This window comes from Sitodiplosis mosellana, unplaced genomic scaffold (assembly GCF_009176505.1).
Source record: "Sitodiplosis mosellana isolate CC-2019 unplaced genomic scaffold, AAFC_SMos_1.0 Smas_scaffold_12, whole genome shotgun sequence".
NCBI lineage: Eukaryota > Metazoa > Arthropoda > Insecta > Diptera > Cecidomyiidae > Sitodiplosis > Sitodiplosis mosellana.
The window spans coordinates 1466192-1489127 of record NW_022595254.1 but is presented as its reverse complement, the minus strand read 5'-3'; the positions used below and the strand labels follow the sequence as shown (position 1 = coordinate 1489127).

Below are 22936 nucleotides of genomic sequence, written 5' to 3'. Positions count from 1 at the left end.
CGTGTTCGTTGACACCTTTACCCACGAATTGGATAACTCCGAAACGATTATAATTTTATTCAACAACCAAATTGAATTTCGAAAATCTGCCTAAAAAATCTGAAAGCTTTTTTGGATCAAAATTTGCTTCTTCAGTTAAAATGTTTTTTATTTGCTTAAGCCATTTTCATATATAAGTTATTTGTGCTCCAAATCCAGTTGAATTTTGTGCATCTATTGGCTGAGCAGAAAGTTCCGAAGGACGATAAGAAAATAGAAAGATTAGGAGAATGATGACCCCGAAGTAATTAGATTTAAATGGGCCAAAAATGAATGAAGCCTCGTTATTCGTTATTACATCAATGTTAAATTACAAAGTTTACTTTTCCCTCTCACTCTCTTTCCATATATATTTATGGATTCACCCTGCCGCATTGCAACTCACTTCGTTTCGGAAAAATCGATAGCAACAATAACGACCGAGAAAGAGAGGCAAAGCATGCGAAATAGTCCATATTCATTTCGAAAATTTATGACGCAATGCTATCATATGTGGCCTGCTTGCTTTTCTTCCGTGTTTGTTTCGTATCGGTTGAATTTACGTTAATTTGGTCGGTTCACATTTTATAAGGTGTCATCAAAAGAGATTGTGTCAGAAGAATTCAGTGCATGATTTTCCTTGGGATTTCGGGAAATAAAATGACAAAACGAAATGACACACTGAGTGAGCGACAGCATACCTAAATTACCTAAGAGACGAAAATCATGTAAGCGGCTTGACAAACTCTCCATTTATATAAAAATTCGGAAATGAAATTGAATCGTCTGACAACCTGGTGTTTACGTCACACGATTTACCGGAAATATTCTGGAGTGGCAATTGATGAATTTCTGTGATTCGATCTAACGAGATAAAACGTAACAAACGAGATTTTCCTTGTACATTTCTTTTCTGTTGATTTGTTTCTATTGCATTTTCGTCGTGAGCAACGAACGAGTTTTTCTCTTTTGTCGTCGCATTGTTTATGACAATGTTCAGTCAGATACAATAGAGCCTTAGTAAACAGAAGGCAATTCACATTTTAAGTATATAACAATCATAAAAAAAACATCTCTCTCACTCTCGGGGCGGGTCAAGAAGAGTGCCGAAATGACAAGAAAAGCGCCGAAATTTGATAATATAAAAGAGACACAACCAATAAACGCGCAACAAAAAGGGAATTGTTTTGCAGCAATGTCGTTCATATTTCGTGCCAAAGCATAATAAAAATAAGGTCAATGAATTTATATTCAAAGCTAACCATATAGTATAAATTCACATAAATAAATAGAGAGAAGTGCTTTGCCTACGACTTTGCCTCTCTCGTTCAGTCGCTCGCTCGGGGATTATTTTTATATACATTTTGTTTCGAAGCCTTTGATTTCCGTACCTATCTCAACATGAATCCGTGTTTATGCCATCCATTCGTCTCTCATACAAAATGTGTTGCCTACGCGCCTTGCTTTGCCTACTTTACGGCGCTCCATTAATATCAAGCGAAAGTGTCAATTTCGTTCTTTATATATTTAAACCGAAAAAAAATTCTTTCGATCAATAAATTGAAACAGCTGACCTTTTAAGTATGTACATGAAGCCTAATTTAACGCGGTGTGTCTAAGCGCGCCGATTGAATATATGTTAAACTCAGGGCGTTGTTGGTAAGTATGTAACATGTAAATAGTAATATATGCCTTGTTACTTGAATGAATAGCAATTTCCGCATGTTGAACGCACAAGTAACATGACCACCGCAGGTCGCTTACACGACCCCCGCCCTCCACAACAAGCCAAATGGACGAAAACCAAATGACGAAAGAAGTTTATTTGAATTTATTACGGATGTTTTTGTACATAAATGCGTCAAAGGCAAACATATAAGACGATTCGAATGATACACAGATTCCATTCCACGAAAATATAGTGCATTTTCGATATTCGCATGCGAATGTGCTAAATTTTTTTTCCATAACAAACACAAAAAGATATGCTCGCTTACTGTGGTAAATATATTCGCTTACATAAGACCGAACGGCTGTCGCAATCGCTTGCGAATTTACATTTAGATGATGGCAAGTGAAAGCTTCGGAGCAAAGAATTTTTTGCGAAGTAAATAGCAGCAGAAACACACATACACACACACAACGAATGTGAAAGATAAGCAGCAAACGCATACACGCCATCCTCAAACGAAAGTGTCGTGATGCCTTATAAGAAAACGACGACACATTGCCTGTGCGCGAGCCTCGGCTCTGTTCGACACGCAAAAAGTCATAAAAACAGCAACCAGAAAAAGGAAAAACCATGAATGTACAGATACGCACTGAAGGAGAGAAAGAGCAAAACAAATGTTCTAGATACTGGCAGCAGTTTCCTATTCGCTTTACGCCTCGGCTATGTAATAATTCGTAGAGAGTAAAATAGAGAGCAAAGGAGAGAAATAAGCGATTAAATGAGGGCTTTCTCCAAACTTATTGTTTCCTTTCACGTTACTTTGCTACGTGCTATTTGTTATGGGAATTTTCCTATATACCAAAAGTTGTATTCAGTTCGGTGCGATCGATGCTTAAATTGGTTGCATTTTTTTTCTTCGTAATTTTATTTTCTCTTCTTTTTTTTGTTCTCGGTTCTGTGCTACCACCGATACTGCCGCTGCTGCTGCTACTGCTTTTGCTTATGTTATGCCATTTACGCTGTCGTTGTCGTTGCCGGCGGTTGCCACTTTATCGAGTGCTTTTATGGAGTAGGCACGCTATGTGCCATTCATTGGTAACGTGCTATAGGCAGTCTGTATCCATGCCTATGTTGTATACACTGTTAACAACAGCAAAAACTACGCAAGCTTTTTCATCACAATTTCCACTGTTCTGGATCAATTTTTGCCGTGTACTTTCGCTTTTCTTCAAACGCACCGTGAGGAGCCACGTATGTGTGAGGGTGTATGTGTGTTTTGTGCATTTCATTATGAAAATATCATACCAGAAGACAGAATGAATACGGACGGGCGTTTTTAGTTTCTGGTATGCATTGAATCGACCGTATATTATTTTGTTCTGTTCTGTTTGGCCTGAGCTTGTAAGCCTCTTTGAGTTTCCATGTATCGGAATGACGATTATGGATCTCGGTAACGCTCAAACACATATAGGAATCATGTGATTTTGAGTCGGCTGTTTGAAAGCTTGTGTATAAATGACACAACTTTACACATTCACACCGAGCATAATATATGGCTAAAGCACATACATATATATATTTTTGCTGCTTACGGGCGGTTCATTTATTCGGGAGCATTTTCAAGTCGCAAAATATTCGTTTGGGTTGCAATGTTAAAACGAGGGGAGTGAAAGTGGTTTTTGTTTTCCTTACGACGTATTTAAACATGAGACGCTTGTCGAAACTTTTGTTCCAACACGAGATCAAAAAATACCTTTTTTCACAATCCGTTTTCTGTTTTTTCGGGATGCTTTTAAAATGAAAAAAAAAAAAGAATCTACAATGATAACGCTGTTCATTCCCGCCTATTGTCACCTCGTTCCATTATGTATATTATCTCTTCATTCACTCCCAATTTGCGTCATATGAAAATGAAAATGAAATTGTTTGAAAATTCACGAAATCGAGTTAATTCCGTATCTGATTGAGTTTTCCTTCCCTCTTCTGCCTATATTCACACTGGTCGCTGTCTGTATATTGTTTTTCACCTTTTTTTTCCTCTCTGGTGAATGAAAAAAAATGTAATTCAACCGGAATTTAACCGCTTGAAGCTAAGAATAGTCATGTTACGTGGTGTAATTCGAAACTTCACGTTTTCAGTAAGCGACCAAACAACAATCGAAACTTCAGCACGAGATTTCAAACCAAAAATAAAATAAAAATTCTCATTTTTTATCTTAAATAAGGAATTCGTTTTTTTTCGTTCTGGCCGAATAATAAATTTGATTCGAAAAAGGGTATATGGTGGTAACAAAATATGATAATGTGTTTTTCACGAAATTTTTGATACGTAACAATTTTCAACGGTAGAGGGAAAAATCAACTTACTCTGACTGCCGGAGTCTACATCGTCATTTTCGATACATAGTTCGACGTTGGTTGTCGGCATGAATATGAATAAATTTCACAAATTTCAATTCGATTGCATTTGACAGAATGAAACCAACTCTAACATTTCATTTTCTCTTCTCTTTTTTTCTATTTAAATTCCAATTGTGAATTTTTTATTTTTTTTTTGGCTTTACGAATCCGAAAATTGATTAAAATTTTAGTGTCTCACTTCTTTTTTTTTTCTTTGGTTAAGCTGAAGGGCATGTTTTTTGCCACATCTCGCACTGCCAAATACCAAATCGAATTTCAAATCTTCAACAATGCGAAGCCCTATCGATTCAAATCGACAGTGAAACCGGGGGATATGGTGGTTCAATAGAAAGTGACTTTATTTCTGTTGATTGAATCAGTGAATTTGGGTTTTTATTTGTTTGGCCAAATCGACAACGATACAAAACGGTCCACTGTGTGTTTGCTGGATAAAGTTTTATCGTCTCTTCGTTTCTCTCCTTACGTTGTCTCTCTATCTGATTTCCAAAGCAAGCAAATTCTTGGCTTACTTATCGTCATAAAATAAAATTTTGCGTATTTTCTGTGTGTCGACTTAAATTTACGCACAACAAACGTATATCATGTGCATAACACTTGAATCAATAGCGAGAAGAAAAAAAAAAACAAAAAATGCACTGTCGATTCCCGCTGGGAATATTTGAGTTCAATTTTTTTTACTCTTTTTATGTTGAGATAGGTACTGATTTTTTTTGGAGGATATCTAATGGCGTTTTGAATTTTCCCAAGTTGTTAGTCGGTCTATTCGCCTGCGTTGCCAAATTCAAACTGCTCCGATCAGACAATCGGCACGATGGTTTATATGGCAAACGCACACGCTGTTTGACGGCTGGACGGACTAAATGCGAGCCGAACTGGAGTGAAAAGGATGAACGCATACCGAAAGGAAAAAGCGTCGCGCAGTCGACAACCGAAAAAGGGAACGAAGTGGAAAAGTGCATACACAAGCAAAGAGCATATCCTGCCGGAGCGATAATGGAATAGAGAATAAATATATGCATTCGAATTCGTAGTAAAAAGAAAAGCAACCCACGAAACTTGAACAAATTTTTCAAGAGGGAGAGAGAAGTCTGTTTGGTTGCGATGACGGATATTAAAGAGCTTTTGCTCATTGTGTTTGTGTTAGTCAAAATAGTTTTTTAGTTACGAGTAGAGTAAATAGTTGGAGGTATTCTTAACAATTCGCACACACACACACAAACACGACGTGCGGCCTCCGTAAGCCGGAATTCCAAGCATAGATTTTCGTCGACAAAAAAAACAACAATTAAAAACTTGAGAAATCGACAAAATATCAAATGTTGTGATTTATTGGAAGCAGTTCAAAATTAACTTAAAACCTGGCTTCATTTATTTGCCACTTGACATACGAACTTTTCCCATCATTAACGTCATCAATTATTTGCGCCTTTTCTTTTCACTGTACCGAAAATATGGATTTTCTCTCTAGCTGGTTGAGGCCTATGCAGCTAGCTAAAATCAGCTGGCACGAATAGGCCTATACACGCAGAAAATCGGCCTAAAAGTGTTTGTTTTTCAAATAGAAATGTATTCAATGGACCTTTTTCATTGATTCAATCGAAAGAGAAGTATACATACTCGTTATGTGTGTATGTGTTTGCGTGTGCAACGAAAACGTTGAATGAATGAAAGCCCTGTGACGCACAATGCCACTGTGTGTGAAAGAGAAAACTGGAGGGTTACACGGATTCGACTCAATTCGACAACATTTTCCCCACCATCGAGACGAAAGCGTTTGCCGGTTCGTGTATTATCCGCCGAATTTTTTTTCCATCTCCAAACATTTGATGGCCATTCCTCGAGCCATTGAAAGCTTTGCACAGCCAGGGAAAAACATTTTATCGCTAAGCACACAGCTGCGGCTCTTCATCAAAAAATATATACGCAATTTTATGAGTTTTCGTAAAGGGGGCAGAGATCATTTTATGACCACTTCCATCAACAATAACACGAATTTCTGATGCCTTTTCACATTTTTAATGATTAAAAAATACATGGGTTTTGCATTCGTAAAGAGGCAACGAAAAGAAATTATTTTAAACAAAATTTTATTAGAATCGCATGAAAATAAGAAATTACAGCCATTTTTATCATCCTTGTCAACACTGCAAGCAAAATTACAAAGAAGATTACAGCCCAAGGTTTGCAAAAAACGGTGTATCGTAGCTGGTTTCCTTTTGGTAATTTTCCGGTTTCATTGACTTTTCTCCGTTTAACTTTCCGATTTAAAATGATGTTCGTCTGATGCAACAAAAAAGAACGTACATTTCCAAAGGAAAAGTTGAAAGCAATTTGAATGCGCACAAAACTCTTGAAATATTCACATCAGAATGAACCAATTTTTCGACTCGTTTGATGGCAAAAGAAGAGAGGGGGAGAATGAGAAAGTACAAAAAACATAACTTTTTTCCCACGAATATTTATCGAATTAAATCTCAGCTCGGTATGGCTAAACGAGGGCCAATTTGAATTATTGATGGAGTACCGAACTTTCCCAATAAAATATTTCTGCTGGTTTTATATGCATGCCGTTTGATATTCTGAAGTTTCTCGGATGGAAGGAAATAAAATCACATGAATTGTCGTTATTATCACATTTGGATACAGAGAGAGTGGAGGGGGAGAGATGGTGGTGTTTTGGATTCAAAACCAACTATAATTCACTTTCGGAAACTGACCACGCACAACAACATACCATGTTATGTTCGTTTGTCGACGCAATCATTCCTTCCCAATTCGTCGTTGGCTGTGAACAGAGTGAGCGAGAGAGCGAGTGCGTGCTGTGCGAACACTGTTTACTTTATGTACAAGTGTAAACATGCTCATAATCCCCAAAACCAACTGTTCGCATACATTGACACAGCCATCGGTAAACAAATTTACAGCTACTCTCGCATATTTGATTTGATTTTGGCGTTTTGTGTGGCTTTGACTGAATTTCATCAACTCCGATTATTCGCATCGATTTTTGCGGAAGTTGAAGAAAAATACGGGTGAAAAGGCAACAAACTGGATAAACAAGATGTCGATTAAAAGTTAATCTAATATTCAAAGCACTTGTCAGTGTTTGCCGTCAAAGACATTGCCAATGATAATAATCCAGGGAGCAACTCTCGATACTCGTCAATCGGAAAATCGTGTCTGACTTCACCACTTTTTTCCCACCACCATTGAAAATCCACAAAATATTCAAATTAATTAATCAGATTAATGTGCTAATCTACAAAGGGTGGATTTAATACTAATAAGCTTTCATAAAATTAGAAAAGATGAACGAGAAGTTAATCAAAGTTTATTCAAAAATGATGATGAATCGCAAAAATGTAATCTCGATTTAAAAGTTTCTCTTTCTTTTAAGATCTTAAATTTTTTTCTTTCTTGTGGCATTTCTTTCGCACTCAACCGCGCGATGCTGTCTTTCATCATATATGACGATGGAATCGCTGCAAACGCGATGAGTTATAAAATTTCGAAAAAAATTGCTTCACCAATAACAAAATAACAAAACGAAAAAATGCCATTACGATTTGTATGAGAAGTTTTATTCAAGAAGGAGAAAAAAATGTAAGCTAATAAAGTAATTGCAAGCATTTTATTACACTTGACATTTTATGGCAATCGTTCATCAGGCGATCTTGAAGCTAAGCTCAAACATTCCTTCGTTCGTTCTCAACACGCAGTGAAATTTATGGCACACAGTACGCGGTCACCAACGCTAAAAAGCCAACGAAATGAAATTAATGTGCAGAAATAAAATGGCATATCTCGAGCGTATTCACGTCGAATATTCTTCCCTTTCCCTCCAACTGTCGCACACATACTTTGCACTCTCTCCCGTTGCGTTTTTCGTTCGCATTCTTGCCCTGTTTTCCAATGGATTCAAGAATTAACGACGATTACGCGCAATTGACGGTGAACCGTTATTTCCCACACGGAAAACAATTATACACGGCGAGAGAAAACTAGCGGAAAAAAAGCGCAAATGGAATGAGCCAAACAATACTGGCAAAATCGAAATGGAAATGCACGCAGTAAAGTGCGATATGTTTTGTAATTCTATTGGCTCTGGTCATTCTCGCTCTATGTCCCCTTATTCAGCTGGAGGAATATTTTCACAATAATTATTGCATGGCCAATAACCGTTGGGGCATTCTTTTGAGTGCATTGAATCGTGTTGCGTACCGACTACATCATTTTATTCATTCACTCGGGATTTTTTTTTCTACTTTTTCTTCTGCTTATTCTCTATTTTTCCGTTCCACTTGTCTCAGCTGCCATTCCACTGGCTGGTTATAAAAGCTTGTCATTCGTTTTGAAACTATTTTTCTTAGTGAGTTGACAGGACGCGCGCTTTTACGTAATATACATGTGCTTTGGAGACGCAACACATAATGAAAATAACAAGGCAACGCGAAGGAATGGAAAAGGGCGAAAAAGTAGAGAGAAAAAAACGGAACAGAATGATATGAAGAGAAAAATTCACACAGATGCACACAGTGCACAAAGAATTTAACGTAAAAATAATAACAGTTGTTCAACGGTTCAATTGACTATCAATGAGGAAACTAATTTTCTAGCTCGACGTCGAACTGCTGCTGGTGCTGCTGTTGAATGGCGCGCGAACAATGAACCATTGTGCCAACGAACAAAAGTGAACGAATATCAACTAGACAACACATAGCAGCAGCATGACACTTTTTTTTCTCATGCAACGGTACTCGCCCTTTGTCGCCCCCTCGCGAACAACCGAACTCGTTCACTCACAATTTTCTTCAGTTTTTTTTTCTTTTTGTGTCTCTTTCCATTGAACGTGATACAACTAGCCGGCTAGTGTGAATAGCGAACGATAACGATGACGACTACTTTTGTGTAGTCAATATCAGTTTTTAGCTTTTATTGTTTCTTTTTCTGTCTCTTTTCTATAATCTAATTTATACATTTTTTCTCTCTGTGTCTTCCCCATCCCTCTTCTCTTTCGCTAGTTTTGTTCAGCATCTTGTCGATTTGGTTTCGTTTTTTTTCTTTCGTTTTCTTCTTCTGTTATTGTTCCGATGCATCGAGCTAAAGTTCTCTTCATGTATCATTGCGATCGGTTTCGGAACAAAAGGAGCTGCTGCAAAACATTTGGCTTTTCTCTGTTCACTCGCTTGCTCGCTCGCTGCTTTAACAATAGCAAACATATTACGTATCACTCGGTTATTTTTGCATTTTGACGCATTCGTTGCAATGAATTTAATTTTTATGAGGTTGAAGACCTCCAGCGTAAGCGCTGCACTGCACATAAATTCATGGATTTTACTCGAATGTGTGTGTGTGTGTGTGTGTACGATTCCACATTCCGAGAGCGAATACGTTTTTTTAAGCCAACTCGATTCGATTAGACGATCATCAGCTCTACGCTGACGAAAAAAACCTTTTTCATTTTCTTCGAATTGAAAGGAAAAAATCATTTCGATTTTTTTGTGTCTTGTTTGTTTATAACTTTAAAAATACGATGACCGATCCAAGCGGAATGCTATTGACGAGAATGAGAGAGAGAGAGAGAGAGAGAGGGCGAGCACTATACTTCGCATTTTTCCGGATTAATGCTGCGGAAGTAATTGCATCGAGGATGGAAGCGAAGAGCAAAAAATCCAATTGAATTGGTTGCCGCCATAAAAAATCATGTTATTTAAGCTCTTCCGTTGAATTAAAATGTTAATGCACCGCCATTTCACTTGATATGCTTTCATTGTTTCCTCTTGTGCGAGATTTTTTTTTGTTACTTGATCGAATCGAAAATGCCAAATCGATAACTATGTGTATATCTCTATTCTTGTATGGGGGAAGCTCGGGAAAAAAAATTAAACTTTTAAAAAGTATGATTTCATTATTGTTGCTCCAACATACCGGAGCATTGTCCCGCTTCTAATAATCGCTTTTTATGTGCGATGTATACATAAAATCACATGGAATCCGTTTCCATCGATTCCTTCTTCATACAACGGTGGTTTTTCTGTGCTGTAGCACTCTCGTTGGTGTCATTTCGTTCACAAAAGTATCGGAACGACCAAACGACGAATCAAAAGACATGGCAAAGAATCTGCTGACATTACCGATGAGCACCACCAGCAGTACCAGCAGAAAAAGCAGCAGAGGAATCGTTATGGAATTACAAAAGGTGGCGGCGGGATCATTTCTTATTGGCCTTTTATTTTCCATTTTTTAAGCATTTTCATGTGCACTTTAAACCCATAAAAATTGGTATTCCGTTTCATATCCTTGCGTCTGTCAATATTGCCTTCGGTGTTGTACCGCTCTCGACAATTGTTCACCGAGAGTTAGTAGTGGAAAAATCTTACGCTGCACATTCAAACGCTTTACACACACACAAACTCACTCACATACAATGTGTCCTTTCGATCGAATCAAAACATCACGAAAGTGGCAGAGCGTTAAAGAATGAGTTTATACCCTACATGCCAACTGGATCTGAGAAATGTAAAATAATCATTGCAATGTGATTTTTTTTCTGCTGGTGTTGTTGTCGTCGACGTCTTCTTCGACGGTCGCCAATCCAAGCTAAAGAATAGCTTAACCAGACTCGAATGTCTATAACACCAGCTTTGCGCCACACACAAACTCACACGATGGCAGTTTATCTTTATAAAAATGCGACCGGGCGAAGTGGAGTGAGTGTGGTCGTTTCATTGGTGAGATTTTTGGTTTTGTCTGTGCATTTCCATGAATGCATTTCCTTTCTTTGGTATTTCATTGTGCGCCACAGACACACACGCAGATTCCACACATAAGTCGAATTAAGTGAAAATGAACTGATCAAGAGTCCGAACGAATGGAGCGGGTGCCGGGAACGGGAGTAAGAGATTGAAAATAAAAAGAAGACAGAGCAAAGCAAACGTACAGCTTTTCAAATTACAATTGAAACGTTCAACCGACAAATGCGATTTATCAAGATTCGCAAAATTGTTCACACGAGAAAAATAAATACCATTTTAATTTTGCACGGACCACATCGACAATGTACGACGACGACGACGACGACGATTGTATTTTGCGCCATGTCTGTGGCCCGATTTCATTTCTTCTTCGATTTAGTTTTTCTGTAACAACAACATGACTCGCTCTCATTCGCTTTGTCCGTCTCTCTATTTACACATTGCGTGCGAGAGCGAAAAAGTTTTCATTCTTGTTTGCTTCTCGAGTTTTTGTTTGCTATTGCATGCCATTTCCGCTGGAAGTGTTGTCTATTCGCACCGGGTGGTTGGCAATCGTCGATCCTTTGCCGCTCACTTTATCACGAAATTAGCACATTCAATGGAAAAGAAGGGGAAAAAACCCAGCAACAGCAGCAAATGTAACGGTATATCATTGTCTAGTTAAGACAACAAAAGTTAACAAATTGCGATGGCTTTCCGATTAAAATTTACGATGCTACGTTGTTACCGTTCGTTGTTGACTTTAATCCGCTTGGTTTGCGGTGGTGATGGTGGTGTCAGTGTGTTTTGTAGTAATTACGCCACGCTACAACCGAACGAATGAACGAACGAACATAAATAATTTTTTTTACACACAATCTGATTCAATATTCGATATCAAGCGATCGATTGAATGGCGCTAATGCGACATGTTCCATTCGATTAATATGAATTTACTCGTTCAGCGTATTCAATGGAATTCCGTGTCCTTTCTGTCCTTTTTGTGTTGCTCTTTGTTTTCATTGTATACGAGGATGTAAGTGATCACATTTTATTTCCGAAAATAAAAATGCGATTGATTTTATTTGTGCGCTGTATTTGGCATTGTTACTGTTTTGTTGTGTCGCACGTTTTTATGTTCACATTAAAAATGAAATGATTGGCCGAAAAATGTACGCATAAGTAATTAAAACAAGAGACTATACCGCGCGTCAACGCGATAATGTCGATCTTTTTTCTTGTTTCACAATAGTAATTGTGTACGTAGAAGAAGAGAGATGATATGTGTACTTACCTTATGACATAATTAACGCAAACGACACTCTGTGGCTTCTGTTTATCATAAACGAGCGTTGCTTGAGTGACAACCCAACAGTATCCGCCATTGCGTCCCAAGAACCGATATCGTGATGTTTCCGTTTGACCTTTGTTTATGACTGCATGAGAAAAAGAAACAAACAAGAAAGAGAAAAAAAGAACAATTTTAACCAAATGAATACCATTTCGGAATAATTGGATTTTGTGTGTGTGTTGTGTTCATCATGTTTTTGCTGCCAATAATAAAAATTAATGAAGAAATGGAAGTAAAACGGTGGCCGAAAAATACAGAAAACTTTTCTTTCAACGGAAATGAGGCTAGCAGAAGGGACACACGCATCGGTCCCATTGAGCATTGAATGTTCGAAAAGCTTTTAAGCGTCAACGTAAACGGGCGAAAAATTCGAATGAGAAAGAGGGAGTGAAAAAGAAAAAACATCGAGAAATAGAATCAGAAAACAGGAAAAAAATAAGAGCATGCATTGCGTTGAGTTGACGATCAAGATTGCCAGTGTTTCATAGATCAAATGACTAATTTGCTGATTGTTCAATTTTCATCCACTTTGGCTATCAAATATAAAAGCATTCCGATGTTTTCAGTCAGTCGTTTGCACCGCAGAAGCGACAATTGCAAAACTAGCTGATGACTCAAATTTTTACCCATTTTTCCAAATGACGCGCGCTCTTTTGCTCCTTTTCGCTCTTTCTCTCGCTCTCGCCCTCTACTCGGAGCACCAAATGCATTTCGGTGCGGAACGATTTTATGTGTATTTGTTTTAGTGTTTAGTGCCTTGTGCTCTCTCTTTCTCTCGCTGGTCGTTTCATGAGCATGACAACGGCGACTTTTTCTGCTCGTGGTTTGCTTTTTTCTCGAAATTTCTAAAAAAGTTCATTGCGTTAATATCTCTTATCTTGATAATGCGTTCACTGACATATCAACGCACACACACACACAAACACAAAAATGCAGTTTGGCAATGACGACGACGACGACGAGAAGAAAATACAGTCGAATGCCACATTGAACCGTTTGCAAAGCGGAATAATGCTTCGAAGTGCAATGCACATATTTCTGTAATGTTTGCAATGACGAGAAAATGCAATGACATGATGGAGCAAATGTGGAAGGATAAAAAAATCCGAAAAATCGGAACAAACTCTGTCTCTGACTCGCACACAAAAAATGCCAAATGCAACGAGGACACAAACACGCTCATGCATTTACTAAATGCTTAATTTGATTCGATGCACAAGCATTCTCATTGGCATTTTTTCTTCCTTTCTTCTGCTCTTCCCTTTCGCTTCAAACTGCTCTTCTTTGCGTCATTGTTGCCGTTTTCATACTTTTGCTTCTCGCTCGATCACTCGCTAGCTCGTCGCACTCGTTCGTCATACATTTTTCATGCGCTTTGACTTGCATTCATGTGCAATTGCATGCATTTTGCACCGATAAAGAGTACGTACTCCGAAGTCGGAGACAAGTGCCACAGCGCTGAGCTGGTGCGCGGTGTGGGGCGTGTGTGAAGAGAGGGTGGAAAAAGTTGAAAACTAAGGAATGTATAAATATTTTTATAAGATAAATGAACCGACATCGGGCGAAAATGAAAATGAACTCCAAATTACATGTCATCGCGCGCGCGTTTATCAGACTGCCAAATGCCATCGAATGGTGTACAACGAATCCTCATCCTCTCGATTTCGGTATGTGTGTGTGTGTGTGTGTGTGTGGCTATATTTTTTTTTTCGGATCGAGCCATTGCTCCACTTAACACATGCACATATACTCATCACAATGGTTTTTTTTGTTCCTCGTTCGTTCGGTCGCCCGCCCGCTCTTTCGATTATTTTACATTTGCACAACTGATTCGCTTTTCACACCCCGAGCATTTGCAGAAAAATGGAAAAGTTACGAAAGCGAATAGAAAAAAAGGAGGAGGTTCACACCCAAAACAAATGCAATAATATCATACAAAAATGAACAACAGCAACGATGAACAAAAAAAATATCATCACATTACGAAAAGAAATAACGCAACAAAACTCTTTACCATTTTCATTTTCATTATATATTATAAACATTTTTGCACCACTCAACTTTGTGCGCATCCGCGTACCCGCGCACGCTCACGCACATTGTAGCACTGAAGCATTGACTTTATGCACAACAACAATGGGAATGAGAATTTGTTGGAAATTTTTACGGCAAATGAATGGCAAAAGTGCATGCTGAAGCGAAAAATATCACAAATGTATGCACATTTTCAGAACTACCGACCGTCGTACTTTTTTTTCCTTTCCCGTTTCGCTCGCTCTGTGTACACTCGTACTCGTGTGTATTTTTGTTATGAAATTAAGCATGGGATTGTTCGTTTTTTGCAATTTGTCCACGTTATCTGTCTGTATCGTTTCGGTTTGCATTGAAATTATGACGGTTTATATGCATTTTGTCATTTATTTGCAGTAACGCTTTATTACCCACTGCCAGCACACAGTAAATGATGAACTGAAGCGACTCAAAGTGTGCACAAGCATGAAAAAGTGAGCGGGCGAGTGAGTGAGGAGACGAGCCAAGAAATCATTTCAGCTTTTTCACTTCGGGATATTTTTCCAAATCTATATTTTGTTTGACAACGTATGTGGGTGTGTGTGTGCGTGCGACTGAGTTGCACGTTAGTGCTAAAGGTATTTTAATTTAATGCATTTTATTTTACGCTTCTATGCTCATTCATACTTGTGAGTGTATATTTGTGTTCCGTTCGTCAGAGAGCTTGCCATTGGAATGTGTACACTGATTTCCCAAACATTTTTTTGTTGTTGCCATTTTCCTTTCGGTCGGTCTTTTTCCTTCGTCGGTTAAATGTCGATCTAGAGAGCAGTGAAGTCAGTGACTGAAGGGAAACATTGTATTTTTATATCAAAACACAACACATTTATATGCTGAAAACAATTTCCCACAATTGAATTGATAAAACATTTAGATTTCATTTGTTTTTCCTTCGTTTTTCGCTCTGCAAATTCTCTTCCATTTCTCGCCGGCGATGCGAGATTTGAAAAAGCTCGTTCGGTTATTCGGAGCACAAAATTCATTCTTGTATTTGGTTGTGCAACGAGAAACAACATAAAATTGTTGTGCTGATGTGTTTCGTTATGGGGAAGCATGTAACCGACAGGAAGATATGAGTAATGAAAGATATGGAAAATATTGCCAATTCAATTTGATGTGTTTGTACTTTCGTTCCGTACGCAGAGATACATAACAACATACACAGCGAATACAATGCTGAAGGCTTTGCTTTCATTCTTTCTGTACTTCTTTGAATAAATGATATGAAATATCCTTGGTTGGCAGTTTTTTTTTCTTCCTCTCTCGACATCGCCATCGCTGTCGTCGTCGTCGTCTTGTTATTTTGTAATGCTTATTCATGTATCAGGCAATATCTTGGCCAATGCACTATTCGCTATTTCGTTTGTTCACTGTTTACATTTGCGTCGTCGGTTCGGTGTGCAAGAGAGATAGATGGAGAGGGGAAGGGAGGGGAGAGAAATCGCATTCAGTCTTGCATGTTTTCAGTTCATAACATGAAACAAATGATAATATTTGGAATTGGAATAATATTTAGTTTTTGATGAAGCTCGAAATTAAATAATGACCCCGCCGACAGCGAATAGCGAGCATAGCACGCGTACTATATCCAGAAAACAAGGCAAATCGTTAAGATTGAAATCACAAACGGAAAAAGAATGGGATAACAACTGGAATAATCGACGTGCATTTTGTTTTCATTTACTGTTCAGCAAATATGCGAGTGCGTTCTCTCTCTCTCTCTCTCTCTCTTTCTCCACAAGTTTGCCATACCGAAGAGCAAAGGGAATAGCGGCGAGAAAGAGAGAGAGAGAGCCGCCGGTTAACGGCGGAATAGAGGTACTCAAAATTCATTGAATTCGATGAATCTCAATTATTCATTTGAATTCAAGTCATAAATTTGCTCTTCCGATCGAGAGAATGCCAACCATTAACAAAACCTGACAGGTGCCTGCTTCATCCATTCGCAAAAATTACATGCATTTTTTTCCTCATCTGTCTCTCTCTCTCTCTCTTCCCCGGTGTGTCTGTATGTGTGTGTTCGCCGCACGGGAAAATTTATTTGGCTATAAAACATGGAAGCACATTAGAAAGCATTCCGGGTGCAAAAAACCGATTAAATGTTTGCCGGTTCTTTTTTTTCGGGTCGGAAACCTGAAACAATTTCAATTCACTTGACCATAAAAACCAAACTAATTCTAAATCAAATAGCACGAAGTGAGCTTCAATGACGAGCACACAAATCCGCCACCAAACACCAGCTTCATTCAAAACACACACGATGTCGACATTGGGCAAAAGCCACAAAATCAGTGGTCTTCACAGCACCATTCTGTTTACTTTTGAAAGACACACAGACTCTCGCATGACGAGCGCACAAAGTGTCCATTGCTCAGCATACAAATTTCAGCATTTGGATTTGTAGCAGTAACGAAGACGGAAAACACACAGTGCGAGTGCATATCGCACGAAATATTAGAATTTTGAAGTATAAATAGCAAAATTTATGAGCACACAGTGTTTGCAGCAGCAACGAAGCGACAAATGTGTTACATGCCACGGCAATATGGTGAAATGATGTTGCTCTTTGAATGTCAATGGAGGATGTTTGCGCTCGTTTCCTTGCACAAGAAGGTGAAATACTTTTGGTCTTTCACTCTTTCTCGCTCTCAGTGAATGCGCACAGATTTGCCAATGCATTTTTGTGAGTTACTTGAACCGGATCGCATCATTTTGCCAATCGTTTCCATTTTCAATCCTTTTTGCAACTTTCGAAACATTTTGCCATTTCTTTTGTCATCGTCGTTGTCATCATTGTTGTTGCTTTTTCCACCACTCTGCCACACAGTGATTTAATTCTTATTTTTCTTTATGTTGGAATGTCGTAATAATTTTTACTGCACACTGATGCTGGGGATGTGCGAAAGATAACTTTTCAATGAACTTTTCATAGTCGTGAGCGAACGAGCGAGCGAGTGTCAGTGCAATGTTATTGCGATTTCTTCAGTGAAGCAAACAAAAAAACAACAACCAGATAAATGCGAAAGCTTCAATCTTTCTACTCCAATTTCAGATTTTTTATTATTCCCAATTTTATTCGTTTTCGCCTTGCCCGACCGACAAATATTGTTCGCATGCAATGCAACGCATAAGTTACAAGGATATGCAATCCGTCTCTCTGTCTTAAAGTTCAAACAAACCACAACCAAAAAAAAAGCTAAAGAAGAAAAAAGCCAGCACCGAACACATATACACACCACTGGTCTCTGTGTGATGGTGATGTCAAAAGGAATAAGACACGCAATGAGGCAAAAGGAAAGAAGAAGAAGGAAAAAAAACAATCCACATCAAATAAAAACAACAAACAAAAATAACAATAACACTAAAGAATAATCTTGTGTATCTGTTTGGCTGGTTGGTTCTGTGTTGTATTGTGGAATGCATTCGACCACATTCGAAATATGTTGAGTGTATGTATGTGGATCGGAGTGAAAATGCACACATCGCATACATATTTTAAATAGCAGACAAACTGGTACAAATGCACGGCGAAAACAGGAAAAAAAAACTCTCGCATGGAATATGAAGCAAGTGAAAAAACAACAACGACGAGGAAGACGACGGCGGCAGTAACAGCAGTAGCGAACAACACGAACGAACGAACGAACCGAAGAGAACAAAAATCGTCGAATGAAAAACATTTTGTGTATGTTGAGCTCGGATATAGGGTCAATGCGCTTGCATGCACAAAGCCACCTACCTTCAGCCGTTTGTTCGGTGCGATTGCCGTCATCGACTCGCTTTACATAACAGTTTCAAGGATGTTTGGATGAAAATGCACCCGATGCAATGCAACGGAACTCGGAACGTCGCTCACCCCGTTCACTCACCCTCTCGCACACACACACACACTCTTCGCTCGTCCGTCCTGCACAAACATGCACTGGAGCAAACAAGTGCAAGCGAGTACAATTCTATTATCCAATGCTATGCACAATCGTTAAGCGAGCACAAAGTCGTTTTGTAATAAGTTTGTAAACGTTACTCAGTTTATTTCAGAATGAAAACCGAAAAAAACCAGCAGTAGCAGCACCACCAGCAAATAAAAATCCAATAGAACGGAAAAGTGACGAGAATGAAAAAAATGCGCCGGAATTTCTGCTTGAAAATAATCCATACATAAATTATACACCAGCGAACGAACCGACGAGCTTATATGAATGATCAAATGTCCTTGTGCTACTCTCCACGATGCAATGTGTCGATTGGCACGTCGGCTCGCTTGAAATGAACAAAAAATGGCGACAAAATCCTTGATTTTCACACTTAAGCTACAACATCGCTTTCAACCATTCACCATTCATCATTCCATCTCTTTTTTCAACAAAAATCGACAGTTTATAAATTCAACGGATAACCCGACACATTAATTAATTCGTTGAACTGAAATTCTGTTCAAGTGCAAAGTTTTATTTGCGATTTCCTTATTGAAATACGTTCGGAGGAGTGAACAGCATGTTGCACTTTTGGAATGAGTTTGCACACTGCATGAATAGCATCCGATTTGTTCCTTTTACAAGCACTGTTCCTCTTTGTTTGAACTTGAAGCCATATTGAGGCGCTCTATTTGTACTGCTTCTGTTGCTTCTCACACTTTATGAAAAAAGTGTAATTTAAACATTGTCAGAAGGTTATTCCATTTTCTCTCTATCGCATTATGTGCAGCCAGACCAAGACTGGTGAAAATCAAAATCCTCGAGCACTAGGAAATCCACGATTAAAACCACCAACTCATTCAAGGCGCACAGCGAGCGACAACAACGACGATTCGACGGATACAAATTTATTATTGGATTTGGGAAACGGCGTTAAGTAAATATTTATAAGTTGATAAAAACATATTTTCCTCGCCAGTTCGAATTTGTTGTTGTGCATTTGTTTTCATATCCAACAGCATAATTTGAACGGTCTCATGCCATAGACGTAATGTTCGTATGGGAGATAGATAGATAGAGAGAATGGCAGCTTTTGTGTGGCGCATTTACACCGGGTTTTCCCACTTGCAGCCATAAGTTTCATGATAATAAAATAAAGTCTTGGCTGCTTAAAGGAAAAAGCTAAGACCAATGATTTTACCATGATTCCATTCATTTAATAGACTTAATCGAGATTTAGAGTTGTTTGGCATTATAATCATGTATGAGCGCAGAGGTCTCATGCGGTTTTTGTCCGCCACCGTCGTCGCCAAGCTATGAAATGTTGTTTTCAACGCTCCGCACTAATCATCACACGAAAATGATAGGATAAATTGTGCTAATAAATTCAGTTGAACATCAAGTAAATCGAGCTGATCAAAGTAGAATTATGGCTGAGAATGATGCACTTGAATTTTGCTCTCAAGTCCCGGGAACACGATGCTGTGCATTGAGCGCGCTTTGAATCCAGCTTTTAGAATGGGGAATATTACTATGGAAAAATTTGTTGCATAATCATGTATTTATATCGTCTGGAGTGAAGTGCTCGTTTGCTGTTATGAGTGAGCGACAAAGACGCTTGCCGAATATATATTCATGTGAATGTAATGAAATTAGTGAAAATCATATTTTTCCGAGGGGCAAATCACTCTTAGGTATTACTTTTACATAAATGGTATTACTTTTACATAAATGGTATTACTTGGTATTACTTGGATATTACTTTTTTTCGGTATTACTTTTTTCATAGAATTATCAAAAGTAATACCAGAGGTATTACTAGAAATAACTGAGGTATTACTTTTCTATTTGGTATTACTTTTGAGGGATTTCCCCTTGTATTTTTCACTCGATAAATTCGGTCTTTCTGTCTGCCATTCAATGAACAAAATAAAACAGCTTGCTGTGTTTGCAGAATTTTCATCTATTTTTGTCGACCGTTCTACATGCGTATGGCAAGTGTCAGTTTGCGGTTTTTTCGAGGCGAAAACATTGGCTTTTCGATTGAACTTTGGAACCAATTTAAATTTTATGATTTCGAAGGAAATGAGCTCTTGATTGGTGTAAATTCCGGCATTGGCCGGGGCCACTCAGAGTATATTTATAAAATGGAAAAATGGTTGTTGCGAGAGATGGACGTGGAGAGACGAAGTGAAAGATTTTGGTTTTGGCTATGCAAGTCGAGCACGAAATATCCATATTAAATTGGAATATTTATTATGAAAATTAAAAACGCTGCATGACACGAAGCGCACACAGAAATAATTGCTTTGAAATTGTGTATGCATACACACAGATACACACTAAACAGTGCACATTTTTGAGTCCACTGCAATATTGCTGCTGCTTCTGCTCATGTTTCATATTTCCCAGAGCTAATCTGTACTTAATATTTTGATAAAATATTCAACAAGCTTTCACATTCAATTCGGTTCTAAGATTAACCAAAGATTATTCGTGTAACACTTTTTCGTTTATTTGTGCTGGTTTTTCTTTAGCTGGTGTTGTTTTTGTTGTTGTTGTTGTTGTTGTTGTGGTTTTTGTTTTTATTCGGATTGCATCTCAAGATTAGAGCCGGAGGATCGTTTGATGGCGCTACGATATTTTGATATGTTTACACAGAGAAATCTGTGCGGAGTGCATTGCACCGTTGCAGTTAAAATATGCTGACGCTTAATTAAGTGCTCGTAAAAACCGAAAACAGCGGCATTCGGAGAGTGTGGTCTAGTGCAACGGGCACAGTAGCTCAAATATTATTTAACGTTAACAACGATTTTCCATTTCCACTATTGCTACACATCGTGTGTCTCGTTTTCCTTTCTTATTTTCGCTATCGTTCATTTTCTCAGTCTCTCTCTCTCTCTCTCTCTCTCTCTCTCTCTCTCTCTCTTGCGCGCGTTTCAAAACCGAGAATGCTAGCCAATGTGTACATATTAATATCATAAAATATGTATACGACCGGTTTCAAGAGCCATGCATTTCAATTTATACAAATTTGATTATAATCCAATGATCATCGTCCGATTACCAAAGCACTCTGACTTTGGCTCTTACTATCTCGCTCTCTGTCGCTTTGCATTCCATTCCTTTTCCTTTTTCGCTCACTGTTCAGCGCGAATGGTTCGCCTTCTTTTTTATGAGCTGCAACTACGCCAAATGGTCGGGAAAAATGTGCAATGTCCAAGTTCATCTCGCTCAACGCTCTCATTCATTCTTTCGTCGGGTTTGTTGTTTGTTCTAACGACGATGACAGCAACATGAGCATGACGCTCGGTTGGCATTTGATTTGATATTGCAATTTATGGCGCATTTTTTATTTATTCATACTCTCCCCCCCCCCCCCAAAAAAAAATAAATCATAATTCCTTGGAAATGAACGAAAACGCAAAATGAACATTTCACACGGGATGATAATAAATGCATTGAGTTAGAGTTTTACACACAATGTATTTTTGTAAGTCATTTGTAATCCAAAGTCGTAAACTATACGATTTTCTTCCCATTTAACCATTCATAACTCTGCTGCTGCTGCTAGTGCTGCTTATGTGCATGGATTTAATGCTCACTCAAATGGAGCAGCTTTTTTTTCTCTTCATTCGCAACATTTCTCATTTATGAAAATGGGTTTTTGAAGAGTTTTTCCAAAGCCAAAACACTAATAAAATTTCGGTGCAAATGACTTTTTAGAAGCAGATTAACCCATTCGCTCGCATCTTCTGCAGCTAATCCACGCGTATTGCGCAAAAGGATCAAAATACTGAAATGACATTTCAGTTTTAAAATGATTGCTGCATTGTATCGCGATGATTTTGTGTGTTAATGAGGAACGACTCGTGTGAGACCTGTGATCGCGAGCGCACGAACGAACAACATAAACGTCAACAAGCACCTACGTGTTGTGTCGGGTTTGTAACTTACGTTTGTGATTTTCCATTAGGAATTCTATTTCGTCGTTAGAATAAGTAATGCGCGAAATGAATTACCAGAAATACAGGTTCATATGATTAGTAATTTACTGATAAAAAATTAGTAGCGGCAGCAGCAGCAGCAGCAGTCATAATAGAAAAAAATGAAAGAGAAAGAGAGAATAAAAACGACTCAAAAGTACTTTTAAAGGTGAATGCTACTCGAGTTGCTAGTTGCGGCTTAGTGTTGGTGTATTTTATGTGTGTATCCGTTTCGGTGTGCATGACACATAAAACAAAACTTTGCTACCTTTTATTATTATTCGTTCTTCTGCTTCGTCTTCGTCGTCGTCGTTTAGTTTTGTTTTGCCTCCGCGATTTTATTGCATCAACAAATTAACAAAGAATTGAATGCGCTTTCGAGAGAGTGACGGTGGTTCGTCGTCGTCGACTTCGAAACTCGATGCCAAAATGCGCACACATTCACACGAAACTAAGTATTTGAAACATAATTTCTATCAGTTTGTCAGAATAAATAAACCGCTTTTGGGTTCTCTCTCGCGCGCGTGCGAATGTATGCATGCACGAACAAGTGTCGGGGTGTTCGTTACACACTTCCACTTCATGTTTATATGCTCGTTGCGATAATAAATTTTTTATGTCAAGAGATCTTTCTTTCGTTCGGTTGCGTTTTCTGCTTTTTCACTCATTTTTTCTCTCTCTTTTGCTCTCACTTCCATTCATTCTCGCCTTTTTACATTCGCACTCTCTCTCTCTCTCTCTCTCTCTCTCTCTCTCTCTCTCTCTCTCTC

The 22936-nt window shown here is 38.4% G+C and overlaps 1 protein-coding gene across 35 annotated transcripts in view; it reads right to left on the bottom strand.

The window, feature by feature from the left end:
- LOC129567722 (protein similar) overlaps window positions 1-22936 on the bottom strand; it is a 64689-nt gene that overhangs the window by 29990 nt on the left and 11763 nt on the right. For all 35 annotated transcript variants that reach the window (XM_055444949.1, XM_055444919.1, XM_055444937.1 and 32 more), the window contains one exon: window positions 12140-12281. In XM_055444949.1, the coding sequence (XP_055300924.1) occupies window positions 12140-12281 (142 nt within the window). The remainder of the gene's footprint in view (window positions 1-12139; window positions 12282-22936) is intronic.